The sequence below is a fragment of the Alnus glutinosa genome, chromosome 3, assembly GCF_958979055.1.
Source record: "Alnus glutinosa chromosome 3, dhAlnGlut1.1, whole genome shotgun sequence".
Lineage (NCBI taxonomy): Eukaryota > Viridiplantae > Streptophyta > Magnoliopsida > Fagales > Betulaceae > Alnus > Alnus glutinosa.
In genome coordinates, this window is record NC_084888.1 from 1,846,935 (window position 1) to 1,863,721 (window position 16,787).

The following is a 16,787-nucleotide window of genomic DNA, read 5'->3' on the forward strand; positions in this document are numbered from 1 at the left end:
CAATAAATCAACAAAGCTAAAAGGGCAAAAAGCACAAAAAAGCACCTGTAAAAATCAAATCAAAGGTAGTAGCAAGTAGCAAGTAGCTAGCCCCAAAAGGGTGAAGGACATGCCTATCTCGACATTTCCAAACCGTAAAGCGGTTAAGTGTGGCTTTCAGGCCATGTACCATCATCATCATCATCATCCACACAAAAACCTAACTTGGTCTCAACCCAACCCTAGCCTTTCCCTTTGAGTTACTTCAGTTTCCTTCATATTTAATAAATCTCTCCCTTCGCCTCCAAATTGCCTCTCTACCTGTCCCTCTCTCCGCCCTCTATAACTATGTTAGGTTTGCGATGAAGGGCATCTTAAAATGACCAAAATCTCATAACCAACAAACACTGTCGCCATTTCGTGACAATCATTACCCCGGGGCATCCTGGTCATTCCATGGATGGTGCTAGTTTGGATCATTGAGATGACTTTGTACAGACCTTATCTTTTTTTATTTATTATTCCGTAGTTTGCGTTCGTTTCCACAGGACGTTTGGAAAATGACAATAATAGCCGACATTCCAAATGGCATCTTCGTCTTTTCATGCCAATCTAAAAGCCTTATTAAATGTATTAGAAATGTTTAAGAATTGGTTAGTGTTGATTGAGTTGAGTGTGGCTTAATTACCTACATTTTTTTTTTCTGGTACTGTTGACATGAACTGTGAAAATTATAAGATTGAGAGATAATTTTATGGAAAAAGTATATTTATTTTCCCTAACTAACAAGTAATTTGCAATATTATCCCCAATTTTTAATTTATGTAATGTTCCCCCCAAAAAAAAAATATTGTTTTGGGTTACAATGTCCAATTTATTTTTTTCAAAAACGACAAAATTACCCTTGATAAAAAATTTGAAAAAGAACAAAAAAAAAAAGGAACAAAAAAAGGTAGTAATAAAAATGAAAAAAATTCAGGAAAACATGATTTTTTTTTTTTTCTAAATCTTTTATCAGGGGTATTAATTTATTATTATTATTTTTGCATAAAATGAGGAGAACATTACAACCCCAATGGTAATTTGTGGGGGACATTACAAAAATTACAAATTCAAGAGAATATTACAAATTATTTAATTGGTAGACTTTAGAGCAGGTAACTATATATATACTTTTCCCAAACTCTATTTATTTTTTCAGTGAAAGCAATTTTTACTATTTATTTTCCCACTAGAATTATTTTTCGTCAGGCGTAGTGATAATTTTGGTGAAAGGGCCAGACGACTCACAGTACTGTGGTCTAGATAAAGGCCATTTTGGTAATTGGATCAAACGCTAAACAAAATCGAAGTCCCTTCGTTTGTGTGTTGTGTTTGTGTTTTCGTCTACATGTTATAAGATTCCATTTTCAATTTTCTTTGACAAAACGAGAAATAAATAAAATAAAATAAATATAAGCTATTGTTGGTGAGTAAAAAGGAGGTAAGAAGGAAGAAAAGCGACTGCTTCTCTCTCTCTCGCTCTCTGGCCTGAGTTTGTTTGAGAGAGATATCAGTCCCCAAAGCCTCCATTTTTATTTTATATAGTATGAGGTTCCATCTCTCTCTTTCCAGAGGGTGATTGCAAAAACACTTACTGCGAGGAGCAACCAAAGAGAAATAAAAGGAGAGAAAGAGAAAGAAAGAGACGAGAGAAGGAGCGACAACACAAAGTGAGAGAGAGAGAGAGAGACAGACAGAGAAAAGAGGAGGAATTCGAGAAGCTTTCAATACCACAGAAGGGAAAACGATGTCTGAGAGCTTTACATCCTTTCACACTCTGCAACTCTAAGAGGTACATATACTCAGTGTTCATATATATGTGTGTGTGTGTATATATATATATATATATATATATATATATATGATGAACAAACCTGAAAATGATAAAAGGGAAATAAAAAAATCACAAAGCACCAACAACAAAGACCCATCTTATTCTCTCCCTCGTTTCTCTTTTCTTTCTTTAACATACTACTCTTTTTTCTTTCTTTCTTTCTTTCTTTTTTCAATTTGTTTTGGTTGTACATGAATGACTCGAAAATAGATGATTGGTATTCTTCCATTTCTTTGTCTCTGACTGATCCGTAATTCACGAATTGAACAGCAAGGGAAGAGTGTGCTGTGCCTAAAGAAGCAAAGAAAAAGATGATGAAGAAGAAGATTCTGATATGGGACTAGCAACACCGCCGCTTCCACCAATTTTCTCCCACTCAAAAACCCACCACTCAATTTCAATCCCAGAAAAGTCCAATTCTTCCAATTCTATGTCCCAAGACTACCACCACGGCATCTTCAGCTTCTCCAATGGGTTTGATAGATCGGCCGTGTCACACCAAGACCAACAACACCACCACCATCATCACCCACAGGCCCAGCAACACCACATAGCCCAGCAGATCCGCAGGGACAAGCTGAGAGTGCAAGGCTTCGAAGCGCCACCGCCACAACTGGTGGGGATAGATGAGGAAGAATCCAGCGGCCTTCCGGTGTATGAGACTGCCGGGATGTTATCAGAGATGTTCAATTTCCCTCACGGGGGTGCCACCGCCGCAGACTTGCTAGAGCAGCCGATGGCACCGAACTATCGTTCCCCGCGGCCACAGCCGGCGGTGACCAATGAGTGGTACGGAAACAGACAAGGGATGGTGGTGGGGTTGGGGCCTTTGGGAGATGCAAAGAATCAGAATAGTGTGAATAGCCGTGACAGTCTTGCTCATCAGCCTCAGCCTCAACATCATCATCATCATCATCACGGTCAGATTTCAAGCATTAATGCTGCGGACTCAGCCGCTGCCATGCAGCTTTTTCTAATGAATCCACAGCCAAGATCTCCATCCCCTCCGCCTCCTCCAACTTCGTCTACTCTACACATGCTCCTTCCAAACCCATCCACTTCTCTTCAAGGCTTCGCACCCTCCGGAGCCGCAGGAGGGGCGTTTGGTCAATTCACTTGGGTTAATTCTGACAGCGGCCATGATCAAGGAGGAGGAGCCGCCGCTGAAATTGGAGGGGTTGTGGAGGGCCAAGGCCTTTCATTGTCTTTATCGTCTTCCTTGCAACATCTGGAAGCGGCTAAAGCCGAGGAATTGAGGATGGGGGATGGCGGGATATTGTATTACAATCAAGGAGCCGGAGGCTCGTCGTCCAGTCAGTATTACAAGCCATTGCATTTGCAAGGAGTGGGTCATCAGAACAACCAGGTTCCTGTTGGGTTTGGTTCGTCATTAGGCGTGGTGAACGTGTTGAGGAATTCAAAGTATGTAAAAGCCGCCCAAGAATTGTTGGAAGAGTTCTGCAGCGTTGGTAGAGGCCAATTCAAAAAGAACAAATTTGGAAGGCACAACGCCAACAACCCTAGCTCCAATCAAGGTAATAGTGGCGCTGGTTCTTCATCGACATCAAAGGATCTCCCTCCATTGTCAGCAGCTGACAGGATTGAGCACCAGAGAAGGAAGGTCAAACTTCTTTCCATGCTTGATGAGGCATGTAATCTTACTCTCTCTCACCTTCTCTCTCCCCTCAAGAGTCGCAGGAGTCAATCATTTGGCCTATTTATTTACTCCATTATTTTTATTTTTATTTTTTTAAAAAGAAACCACCGGGACAAGCACAAAAGGTCCGGCAAGTTTTCATAATATATGTATAAATACGTATTATTTTATAAACCTACATATCCATAGAGAAAAGCCGGCTGGCTGGTGAAATAGGGTTCAACAGGATCGATCAAGTCGGTAGTGTGTGATTATATATTTTATATTACTGATTGGGATTGGTGGGGGTGTGTTACAAGGTATATATATATACATATACACTCTTGGTTTTGGTTAGGTGAAAACGTAAGAGACTACTAAGGCGAGACGCGCGTTTTCCGTGTGATTGATTGGAGAGATGCCCCCATTTACGTAGGAAGTTGTCATGAGTGCCATTGCCTCTGAAATATTCATACCCATCATACTAATATTGCAGGGAAAGCCATTGATGATCGTATTTTATACCATAGTTGACTGTGGGAATGTGGGAAGGGGATGTTTTTTTCTTTTTCCTTTTCTTCTTTGCTACTGTGTTTCTTTAAGCACCCCAGTCTGTCAATGATCGGCAAGCTGTATTTGGGGAAGAGAGAAGACAAAGAAACACGTTACACAAGGATATTCTATCTTCCCATAAACCATCATTACACTGTACCAGCCACCAGGCTTTGATTCAAGCATTTATTTTTCTGCTTTGGTTTTCCTTTAGGAGCCACAAAGTAGCCTTCGTTTATTTTGAGGCTTAAAAAAACCCTGCAAATAGCCTCCTTTCATTTTCTACTCCCGTACAGTAGTCCTCCCATACCAACTCTTTTTCCTCAACTCAATTTCTACTATGATATGCATGTTTCTAAATGGACTTTCTTAATTCCAAGTTGCTTTCTTAAGTTAATAATATACTTCTCTTAATTAGTGGTGAAATTAATAAATTGTGTATATATATCCATAATGAGTCTTGACGGGATCAGAGGCAATCATGATTTGTTATTTAATTTTTTTGACGAGCAGGTGGATCGAAGATACAACCACTACTGTGAACAGATGCAAATGGTAGTGAACTCATTCGACCTGGTTATGGGATTTGGATCCGCGGTCCCTTACACTGCCCTCGCTCAGAAGGCAATGTCTCGGCATTTCCGGTGTTTAAAGGATGCGATATCAGCGCAATTGAAGCACAGCTGTGAGCTTCTAGGAGAAAAAGATGGCGCGGGGAGTTCAGGAATAACCAAGGGAGAGACTCCGAGGCTTAAAATGCTAGAGCAAAGCCTAAGACAGCAAAGAGCCTTTCATCAAATGGGGATGATTGAGCAAGAAGCTTGGAGACCCCAACGAGGATTGCCTGAACGTTCGGTCAACATCCTGAGAGCCTGGCTTTTCGAGCATTTTCTTCATCCGTACGTAGAGCCTTTACCCTTGTCGACATTGTTAATGAAGATGAAGAAAGTTGAAACATGATAGCAATTATAAGAAAATCATACTTTTTTGGTAGTTAAAACAATGACACTTTATTATGGTCAGTTAACTAGAAATGCATATATAGACTTTTTGATTAGTGCATGTTTAGATCGAGCAACAGTGGTGCAGTGTCCTTGGATATTGTCTCGTCAGCAAAAAGCTGTAAAAAGAGTCCCATTAATTAAACTCTATAGATCTTTCTCTTTCTTGGTCTCTCTGATCTTACAAAACTCATTGAGAGCAGTGGTCTACTTTACTTGAGCTGCTCATCTCTCTTTCTTTCTCTTAGATTCTCACGCCCATGCAGGCAAAGATGGAGCAGAAAGCTCGGTTTCTCTTTATACGGTTTAGGGGCAAGGACTGATGTCATTTTCTGGTCTCTTTCTCAGGTACCCAAGCGACGCAGATAAACACCTGTTGGCACGACAGACTGGTTTATCGAGAAATCAGGTTGGTTCTCTCTCTCCCTCTCCTTTCTCTAAATAAAACAGTAAAATCAAAGTACAAACACACACAGTGATATAGAATCTTTTCTGGGTGTTTTTTCTTTAATGCAATTTTTTTCTGGATATGTGGCTGTGCATATAGCAGTCCACACGCCCACACTAAGAATAAAGAGTCTATAAGACTATAACAAAGAAGAAAGAATGGGAAAACCATGGAAAGGAAGGGACCAGCAGTAAGTTCAGTCGGACTTGCATGGATTTGGGTTTCTTTTTCTCTGGTTTCTTCTGTTTTTGTTAGAGAGAGACAACTATTTTCTTCGTTTTATTTTTCTTTTACTTTGGATGCTTTCCATCATGACATAAATTCTGAAAATAAAAGAGCAGACTAAAGTACAGTAGAGATGAGACATGAGAGTTTGCAGCTTTGGTTCTCTCTCTCTCTCTCTCTCTGTCTCTCTCTCTCTCTCTCTCATATCCAATGACAGCATCCAACCACACGATAAAGCTATAAAGACAGTCAATAAATGCGGGTACTTGATAAATAGTAAAACCTTTTGTCCTCCAATATGATGTTATTTGTATATTTTTTTCAATTACCATTTCATTTGCATTATTGTAGTAGTCCATTATTATGTCATTTTAATTTAAAACGAACGGTACTGTAAATTAAAAAGGGTGTACAAAAAATGAATAAATTGTCTTTATATCATGAATATATAATTGTTTATTTGCATCTAAATTGTCTTTTTTATTATTATGTTGCATCTAAGTAGTTTGTCTTAGCCGTCCCTATTAATGTTTTGTTTCATCTTAAATTGGTTTAAGTGTTATAAAAAAAAACTATGACACATATATTATAGGGGATTTGATATTTTCCTGTCAATTTTTTACAAAATTATTTTATGTGGTAGAGAATTATAGGATAGTTGTATTTTTTTTTTTTTTTTTAAAAGAGCCTATGATTCCTTGTCACATAAAATAGTCGTGTTTTTAATTGTGTGAAAAATTGGCAAAAAATTATATCTTATATTATAGTTTTACCAACCTTTCATATTTAATCCTCAATTTTGCATAAAAAATGGAGGGGTAAAATTAAATATAGACCATTAAAAAAATTACAATCCTAAGCCAAAACCATTTTAAAGAGGGATTAAATATTTTATTTGTATAAAAAGCCAAAACACGACAATAATATGCCCTATTATTGACAAAGAAAGAAATACTTATCCATATATATATATATATATATAGGTCTTATGTAATACGACTCATTCATAGAAGTTGGTGATTTGGGGTCATTAATAAGCAATGTTGATTGCCATGTTTTACCAACTTAGGGTTGTCATTTCAAGGCCTATACATCTTTGAGCAACAGGTCATTTGGGTACTAATTCACTGTTCACGCAATTTAATATTGCTGGCAATTAAGATTTTGGAAACAAGTCATTTACGTAATTGATATGGGAATGCATGCATACTCATTTTAGGTATACGGAACACGCAGGCATAATTCTTCTTAATTGCAATGATTAATTACTTATCACACAAGAAAATGCTTAATTAATTAGGCTCTTTCTTGTGGGTGACACAGGCTACTTAATTTTGCATGAATAAAGTTTTCTTTTCTTAAAATGGGTCGGAGAAATATAGTCTATTAAATGGACACAAATAATTAATGTCACTTTATTAATTAAGTGTTCAATGATCTAATTAAAAAATAGTTTTAAAGGACACAAACAAGCAGGGCATGCATGTTTAAGATTGACTGGTGAGATGGTGAGGGTTTTAAATGTGTGTTTTCTTTCAGGTCTCAAACTGGTTCATTAATGCCAGGGTTCGATTGTGGAAACCCATGGTGGAAGAGATGTACCAACAAGAAACGAAAGAAGAGGATACAACAGAGGAGAGAGAAGGAGAAAGGAGTGGCCTCGCACAAACTCCAACGCCCACAGCGTCAGCTGCCACACCAGCATCAACGACAGGACCAGCAGCAACAACAATAGCAACTACTACGCCAACAGGCAAAAGATCCGATGTCAATGCGTCCGAAAGCGACCCTTCACTTATCGCAATCAATAGACAGTGCTTCCCGGAAAACCAAGCGAAGCAGGCCAACTCCACCACCACCACCTCTGAGGTGGCACCGCCTGCGTCCCAGTGCTTCCCGGCGGCCCATGACAGCTCGGACATGCACCAACACAGATCAATGGCTGCCGAAGACACGTGTCGCCGTGGCAGCGTCGTTGCAGCTGACTTTGGGACCATCTCTGGTAATGCTGACATTGGGTCCACGCTCATTAGGTTTGGGACCACGGCTGGCGATGTGTCACTCACTCTAGGGCTACGCCATGCCGGAAACATGCCCGAGAAAAGTTCTTCTTTCTCAGTTAGAGACTTCGGGGGATGTTAAAGTTCTATAGTAGCTTAAAGAGAACAAAAAAAAAAAAAAAAAACAAAACACCATTTTAGTTTCTTCATCCTTTTCTTTTCCTTTTCGGTTCCCGACCATATTAAGAAAACACATTATCAGAAACGTAGCATTTAAGCTAGTTAGCTGTATGGGGGTCTATTATAATTGTATAGTAGATTGTTTTTACGTACTTCCTTTATGTACTTAAGGTTTGTACCTTAATAGGAGTATTTACTAGAATAACATGGAACCATATTTTGAGAGAGAGCAAGAGATCGAGAGGGCTATATATAAGCACTAGATTTCAATGGGTAAGATATGATGATATATTTATGATCTGTCTATCATATTTTGAATAATATATGACACAGAACTCTACAGATGGGCTATATATTTATCTCCTACCTTGTGACCATGATTCTGTATTGAAAGCTAGCTAAGAGTTCAATATTGAGTGATAATAATGGTCACAAAATCACATGCTCTCATTAGGGACGGAGCTAGAAGTTCTTATGGGCAGGGCCAGTGGCAAAAAAAAATTATTGATAGGTGTCAATATGCTAAATTTTTAATTTTTTAGCTTATATTTTTAATTTTTTGAGATTTTATTTTTTTAACCTTAGAATTTTTTTTTTTTAAGGAAATTGGGGGAGGCCATGCCCCTGCCACCCCCCCCCCCCTCAGTCTCTGCTCTCGATTTTTTTTATTTTTTTTATTTTTTATATATATAAAAATTCTAGACAGATAGTGCATTCAAATTTAAGGCGTACGAGTCTATCTTGTCTCTTTCAGTACGTATGGACGTACATGAAGGTGTTTTCGTGGTTTCAAATGTTATAAGGCGTAGAGATTTTTGTTATCTTTCCCTTTCAAAAGGACTGTACAAAATTGTTATTCAGATATGCCTGCTTTGCTGTCTATAATGCCTTGATTGTTGGTGAAGTCATTTTCTACTTTTATCAACTACATACATGTAAAAATTATACAGAAATAACAAGAAAAATATAAGCCATTTCTTGTAAATTTATGTATTAATTGGACTATACGTACATGTTTTTTGTGCTTTTTTTTTCTCAATCAAACTCTAAAATTATGATGATAAAGAGATTTTTATCCTCCCTAAACCTTAGCCCTCTTACGTCTGCTTGATTGCATCAGTGGGCATGGTTATAAGGGAAAAATATCTTACACAAATTAAAAAACAAAACTCATCAGTTTTTTTTTTTTTTTTTTGTTAATTGCTATAATAATTAAGTATTATTGTTACCACACTTAATAGACATTATGTATATATATAGCTAGCGCTCAAAACATGCCGATAAAATGTGTTCCATTTTTTTTTAAAGATTATTTGTTACTATTATGGAATATTTGATCAATAAGAAATAATGCAAGTATGCATGGTTGTTGTTCAGGTTAAGTTGAGAATAAAAGGCTTAGCTGAGTTGAGCTGTTAATTGGCAGAATCAAATGATTGGGTGACGCAATTATTCGAGTAAGGTTTATGTTTTGATATAATTAACTAATATATATAAATTATTTTTCAAAAGGCATATATAGATATATTTAACAAAATTAATTAGTACGTAGTTAATTTTGAGTCAAGCTCAAGAGGAGAGAATGAAACTCGGCGCCTTAATTTGTTCTTTATCAACATTTTAGACACTTTGTAGAACTCTAAACTAAGCAAGAATAACACAAGAACCAAATGCTAATGCAATTGTGCCATGCATGCCTAGCAGTACTTCTTACGTCTTAGTTCTTATAATAATTTAATGGAGTGTAATTTAACTCAAATCTTCATTAGGATTAAGAGTAATGATATATACTGCATTTTTATCACACAAGGCTAACCTAACAATCTCATCCAACCTTTGTTAAAATAAAAAAGATTAATTAAATTGTCACATCAACATTAATTATGAGATATAAATGTTATTTCAAGCTAGCATTACTCTAGAATGAAAAGTACAAAATCGAATTTGTAAATTGAAGGAAAAAGTGATTAATGTTTATGTGACAATTTAATCCCAAAATACTATGCCAGAAACTAATCGCCGTTCAGCAAATTATCATCCTAGCATTTGGGGTGACCATTTTCTCACATATGCTTCTGATCATGAGTTTTTGGTAAACTTCAATATTATTGTCTCCTTGATTGTACGTGTGCGTCCGATCATGCATGCCTACATTTTTAAACTTGAGATTTATTTTGTAGTACTTTTTAGTAACTTTCATATAATAATTTTTATTCATCAATTTGCTCACACGTGCAGGAAACTGATCATGAGGAAATAAATGAACGAGTTTAGGAATTGAAGGAAAAAGTGAGGAAAATGCTAATGGCTCCAAGTGAAAAGTCATCACAAAAGCTGAACTTCATTGACGCAATTCGTCTTACCATTTTGAAAAAGAAATTCAAGAAATTTTGTAACAATTGCACAAGACTCTTCAGGACTGTAATCATGACCATGAAGATTTACTTAGACATCATGGTAATTATATTTCGTGTGGTACGTTGTTTTTTTCTTTTTTTCTTTTTAATCTATTTTAAACAATTAATTCTTCTGTCATTTCTATTTGAGAAAATTAACTAATTAATATGCACAAACAATTGGTAGTTTTGAGTCAAGCTCAAGAGGAGAGAATGAAACTCGGCGCCTTAATTTGTTCTTTAGCAACGTTTTAGACACTTTGTAGAACTCTAAATTAAGCAAGAATGACACAAGAACCAAGTGCTAGTAATTCAATTGTGCCATGCATGCCAAGCACTTCTTAGTTCTTATAATAATATATCGGTGTGTACGTAATTTAAGTCAAATTTTCATTAGGATTAAGAGTAATGATATATACTACATTTTTATCTCACAATGTTAACGTGACAATCTCATCCGACCCTTATTAAAAAAAATAATTAATTAAATTGTCACATCAACATTAATTACGAGCGAGATATAAATAAGATTTCTAGCTAGCATTACTTTAGGATGAAAACTGAAAAGTACAAAATCCAATTTGTAAATTGAAATGCCTTCTACAGTTGAAGGACAGTTTTTTCTTAAAGTTGGTGGAATTTTTTCCCAGTCCATGCCATTAATTAAGTTGACATGTATTCATAATGTGAAGTCGAATTAAATCGAGCGAGCAATGATGCTTTAGGTTGATTGTGGAGAAGAAAAGTGCATTCGCATGAATGTTATGTTACCTAACATAAATGGCCTGTTGAGGGCAGTAGTGGATATATATTAATTGTTGTAAACACCAATAGCTAGCTTGCCAATTTTGTGTCTTTATTATGTCACGACATTGGTAGCTAGACCAGTAGGTTTTTGTTGTGTGTTACGTGCTAACCAATGCCACGAAGGTTCCTTAGAATCCCAAACAACAATCTGCAAAGCAACAAGTACTCTTTACCTAATACGTTGCTTTTCCTTTGAGAAACTCCATAACTAACAGAAAACAATATATGCGTCCTTTAGGATTTACCAAGTTGGTCCCCTGCAACGATCAAGAAAACGTTATACCCTATATATATATATTTATATATGTATATATTTATATTATCAAAAGATGTAGCAGCTAGCTAGCCCTCAAATAGTTATCTGGCTGACAAAACAATGCATATATCTAGGTATCAAGCAATGTCACTTTCAGTCTCGTGTTCTATTCTTTGAAGAGGGGATCCTAAAAAGTAAATTAAAAACACTACAGATCCCCTAACTACTAGGATTAAGATAGATGTTCAAATCGACCGTTCTTCTCCTATATATAGATATAGGACCTCGTGTACGATGTTATAGTTCGTCCCAATATATAGTATGTAGACATCGACATTGACCCTCTACGGGTGCTGAAAACCACATGCAATATAAATATATGTAATCACTGACTGCAGGATCGATCTCTAGCTAGCTTTTTATTTTAAAAGGAGCATGGCTAGGGCTAGCTAGGCACATCATGCAAAAGAGGAAGGCAAGGCAAATCCCATTTCAATCCAATGAATTTGGGTTACGTACGATCTTCACCAATTTTGTGTCTCAATTGCGGCGGATAGTAAATGTGAAAAAAAAATATTAGAAGATTTATTTGTCTAAACAAGTAATGGACAATCCGAACAGTAAAATTGTTGATATCTATCATATGAATGTTAAATGTCCTTTTTTTTAACCTTTTCATTGAATGCGTGGGGGCCTTAGACTGTGATACTGTTCAATGTCATCCGGGGCTGAGTGATAGGCTCAAAGACCTACTTACTACTACTCAATCAATGGTGGTTTCCCACTCAGAATGGTTTCTTTGTCTTGTTTGGTGCCATAAATTACAAATTAAATGTGAACAAACAGACGAAAATCATATATGAGATTCTTAAATTTCTCAATTAATGAAAGGCCCCCCCACCTTCCTCTCTGCCCCCAGTTCACATTGCAGGAGAAGACCCAACTTGGCGTGCTGCCCACCTAAATTGCTATATATATAGAAAGGTACCTGTCGGATACAATCCGCCTGTCTAGCTTCTTCTTTCTTGGGTCAGGCGACCCAAGGGCTGTCCACCAACCAGATACCTTTACGTTGGCCCTAAAAATGTGGAAATATAAAGGTTGGACACGTGGTGAAATTGTTGGGCTTGGGCCCATCTTTGGCCTGTTATCAATTTTTTTCTATGTAACAAAAGCAATGGAGCTGATTGGGTGTAGAGGCAGGACAGGGTCACCTGTCGATAGCCTGTGCTACGCCAGCCCACGTGGGTTGGCATATGATATTAATGAACCGATCCAGGACAACATATATATAAGCTTGAATACAGGTAGATATAGCCACTTTATAACCCTTCCCTTTTCCTTCTATTTCTCAGGAAAAGAAGAAAAAGAAAAAGAAAGGTAGATATATATGCCACTCCACTGATTCATAGCTGTTGCTGATTGTTTTGGTAAATGAAATCTAAGAAATACTACTGATTCCTGATAAAGATAAGAGAAGGCCCATCACTGCGGTCGCTAGGTGCTGGCAAGGGAGGATGTGAATTAATGTACCAAACACATGCAGAAATTGATTAGCTAGAATATCCATTTTCCCCATATAAGAGAAGGCCCATCACTGCCATAGGTGATTGCATGACTGTCAATAATTGGTAAAATGATTAAGTAAAAAATTTTACTTGTCAACTATACACTTTTAATCATTCCATCAATTATAAATTGTTACGTCAATTTGTAAAAAAATTGTTTTACCCAAAGCATTTTTCTACTTGTGAATTAGAGGACTTGGTAAATGTTCAGAAAACAAACCATATCAAAACTGGACACAAATAGACTTGAAAGTGTTTGTACAGTTGACTGGACACCGATAATCCAAACAATAAGGACTGCAAGAACAAGCTAGAAGCAGACACCAATGACTCACCAGAGGGACCAGAGGACACTCAGATGCCTAAGATAATAGGGTGTTTGAAAGAGAAACTAGGAGGCAAGAGGGTAAGAAGAGAAAATTGTTCGTACCTCAAAAATAAGGGTTGTCACCTTTTCTTATAGTACTGATGTTGTTTATGTTAAGTGGGTTTGATATGACACCAAGAACCGGAGGTCAAGTGTATAACATACAAGGTACGCAGTATATTCTCATGACTAGCTTTCCATATGAGGTGCTCGATCTCTCAGATCCTTACTTATTGAGCCATCTACATAGGAAAACTCGTTAATAGATGATACATTTCATTCTATGATTCCTTTGCTATGTGTCCATCCGGTAGGTGATCAGCAATCAGGGTACCGTCGGCCAATGATTTCCTCAGGTGGAGCTAACTTGCCGGGCGCAGGTTCATTTTGAGGGTGGATTGACCTTCCTGAACCCACGGGAAAACGAGCTTGAGTGGGTTAATTTGAGTAGGCCCTGGTGGACCTCCATCAAACAGTATCACCATAAAGTAAGAATAAAAAGTGGACACCCAAGGCAAAAAGAAAAATATTATTTTTACATCTTTTGCACATCTTCGTACATTTTTTTTTAAAAAAAATCAATCATTAAATGTATAGAACCTATATGTGGATCATACAAATTCAATGATTGATTTGAAAAAAAAATATATAAAAAATGTACCCAAAATGTACATATAATAGGTTTCAGGCAGAAATCTTGATCAATTGTAAAAATTACCACCTTCAGCATCAATCGATCATAGTATTAATTAAGTAAGCTTTAATGCCATAAATATAGCCTGAAGCCCCTGGCCACATTTTTGTTCAAAGTATTCTTTACCATTTTCGGATCTGAACAGTTGATCAACAATACCAAGTAGTTGTACTAATTACAAGAAAAGAATAAATGTTTGTGGATTCATACTATTTAGTCCATAAATGCTTAAAACATTGATGCGTGGTTAGTGCAACTGTTTTCGAAAATTGCTGCATTAATTTGAAGAGTCAATTCTTTATGTATGAACACTACCGGCCGACACAATAAATATGCATGTACCTGATGCTATGGATAAGATCGATCGAGGGACTGCATGCGGGAAGGAGTGAGGCACAAGGAACATTCAATATTATGCAAGCAGCTGGTACCTCTTAAAGATTGCATGATTCTGATCATGTGCGCCCGTTCATGAATTACAAAGACAAGATACGATGGAACACTACTCAGAATCACGTGTTGATGTATAAATTTTTGTGCTGATTTCTTGGACATGATGGGAACTTACCATGTCTGATCAATGAACATATATATAATATGCATAAAACGTACGTAGGACTCAAGAAGATTTTACATGATTCTCAGAGCGATCAATCGGCTTGGCTGATTTCTTAGCCACAAATTAGAAAAAACTGGTGTACTTACTTACCGTGAAGTTAGAAAGGGTCAGTTGGACGGGAACAAATTTCTGCATATTAGTTTTTTAGTAAGTGAGATTGAACTTTATAAGTGATTCTCGAAAGTTTTAATTACAAGTTAACTAGTTATTTTAGGGTAATAATACAAACATAACTAGTGTTTTTTTTTTCTGCATCTCGCTACAAGGCATGCCATAAGCAAAATTGTAGTAGCTAGATGAGCATAAGAAACAAGCAATTCTGTATGTATGAAATCCTGCAGACAATAAATAAGTAGCTGAAGACGCTTTTATATACGTTTCATTTCCATCGTCTATATATTTACGTACGGCCCAGCCAGAGAAGTTGCATCTGTGTTAACGTAGGACATGATCAATGAGAGGTATGGATGTTTTCAGTTCGGTTACCACCAAAGTCGGTTAATTTACGGACTTTATTTCGACGACTTTTAATTTCGATATCTTTGCTTAAAATGGATAAGTCGATGGAATCGGTTAAAATGTGATCGGTTAGGTCGATTAGCACAAAAATACTTAAAAATAGAGTTTATCTCTCAAAAGTACTGGAAAAATATCATACTCCTTTGTATGAATTGAACAGCACAAAAATGCAATAATCAAGCATAACAATGGTGAATTAGTTTGAAGACGTTGGGAGGAAATATGCGGCAGAGCCTGTGATTTGTGAATGGTTAGGATGAAGGAAGATGAAGGCTATACGTGACAGGTTTAGGAGGAAGAAAGACGGAGGAGCAGGTTTTGGGAGTTAAGAAGATGAATGACATGCGTGATTACTGGTGTGCGTGATAATTGGCAGTAATGCAGAGTAAAAGTTGGTTAAACGGTGAGAATTGAAGATGTGAATCTAACGGCTAAAAAGTTGTATGGGAATGGGCATCAGACTTGAAAATCGGCCAAAATCCCATTGAAATCCTGCTGCCCATTATGCTAATGACACATAGCCTTATCTTATTCTCACCTTATTACCAACTATAGCACAACCAGCTATCTTCCACTCAATCCTTCCCTTTTCATCTTCAATTCTAACTCTTAGACAGCCAATTACAGCCTTATCTATATCTTCTCAAAAAAATATGTAAACCGATAGACTCGTAAACAGCCAATCACAATCTTATCTACATTTAGTTTGGTTCGGTTCGATCAACTAGGTAGCGGTTCGGTTCGGTTAACCGACAAAAAAACAAATATTCCGATTAACCGAACCAACTTTGGTATAAATTTTTTTATACCGATTAACTGACCACTAGAACTCGGTAGAGGCGACAGGCAGTTCAATGGCGAGTAGGTAGACAATAATCAAATATTTTGCCAACTCGTACATGCATATATGAATTACATTGGCACAACAAAGCAGCACATGTTGGTGTCCAACTTACCCATCTTGGACGTGCATTTTTCCTGTTTCCTAGATTGTGGCATCTCCATTATTTTATAGCAATACCTTAAGATAAACATTCTTCTTTTTCTTTTTTCTTTTTTAACGCATGACGGCATACATTGTTTAATTGGTTAAAGTCACACGATACACATTCAAAAAGATGGGCAGTCACTAGTTCACTTCACTTTTTATTCTTTTTTTTTTTTCAATATTTTTTTTATCTCATACTCGATGTACTAACCGGCTCTAATATCAAATAATACAAATTTCAAGTAGAACTTTTTCTAATATCAAACACAATATTCAAGACATTTATGTTTCTCTCCTAGCTAGAACAATCTTACATTTTTTGAGCACACCAGATACCATACACCATTACCGCCAGCACAAACTTGACCACCATACCATGAAGAAAAAAAATGGATTTCCCTTTAAACCAGGTAGCCATCCACCAAATAAAATTCTCTTGGAACGGTCACTCGGCCATTTTTTGGCATAATAGATCACAAACATGGAAAAAAAAAAAAAAAAATGTGTGAAGACCAAGATCATTCTCGGGACGGTGACTGGCTAGCTAATTTGTTGGAGACGATGAAAATATTAAAATATTAATTAAATAATTAAATTAATTATTTTTTATTAATTTAAACTTTTAAAATAAATGATAATTTAACAGAAATACCAGGCTTAGAAATTCAAAATATAA

The 16,787-nt window shown here is 36.7% G+C and overlaps 1 protein-coding gene across 1 annotated transcript; it reads left to right on the forward strand.

The window, feature by feature from the left end:
- The first annotated feature begins 1,460 nt into the window (after nt 1-1,460).
- Nucleotides 1,461-8,192, forward strand: LOC133862229 (BEL1-like homeodomain protein 4). Its single transcript, XM_062298000.1, has 5 exons — nt 1,461-1,813; nt 2,126-3,503; nt 4,557-4,942; nt 5,393-5,453; nt 7,257-8,192. Exons 2-5 carry the CDS (start codon nt 2,190-2,192, stop codon nt 7,857-7,859), a joined length of 2,364 nt encoding a protein of 787 aa, XP_062153984.1. The 5' UTR covers nt 1,461-1,813; nt 2,126-2,189; the 3' UTR covers nt 7,860-8,192.
- The last annotated feature ends 8,595 nt before the right edge of the window (nt 8,193-16,787 follow it).

What these genes read in the sequence shown, in the direction of transcription:
- LOC133862229 (XM_062298000.1), top strand. Translation starts at nt 2,190, where the DNA reads ATGGGACTAGCAACACCGCCGCTTCCACCAATTTTCTCCCACTCAAAA. An exon ending in TTCTTTCCATGCTTGATGAG is followed by an intron (nt 3,504 to 4,556) that starts GCATGTAATCTT and finishes TTTGACGAGCAG; the next exon opens with GTGGATCGAAGATACAACCA. An exon ending in TTCGAGCATTTTCTTCATCC is followed by an intron (nt 4,943 to 5,392) that starts GTACGTAGAGCC and finishes TCTCTTTCTCAG; the next exon opens with GTACCCAAGCGACGCAGATA.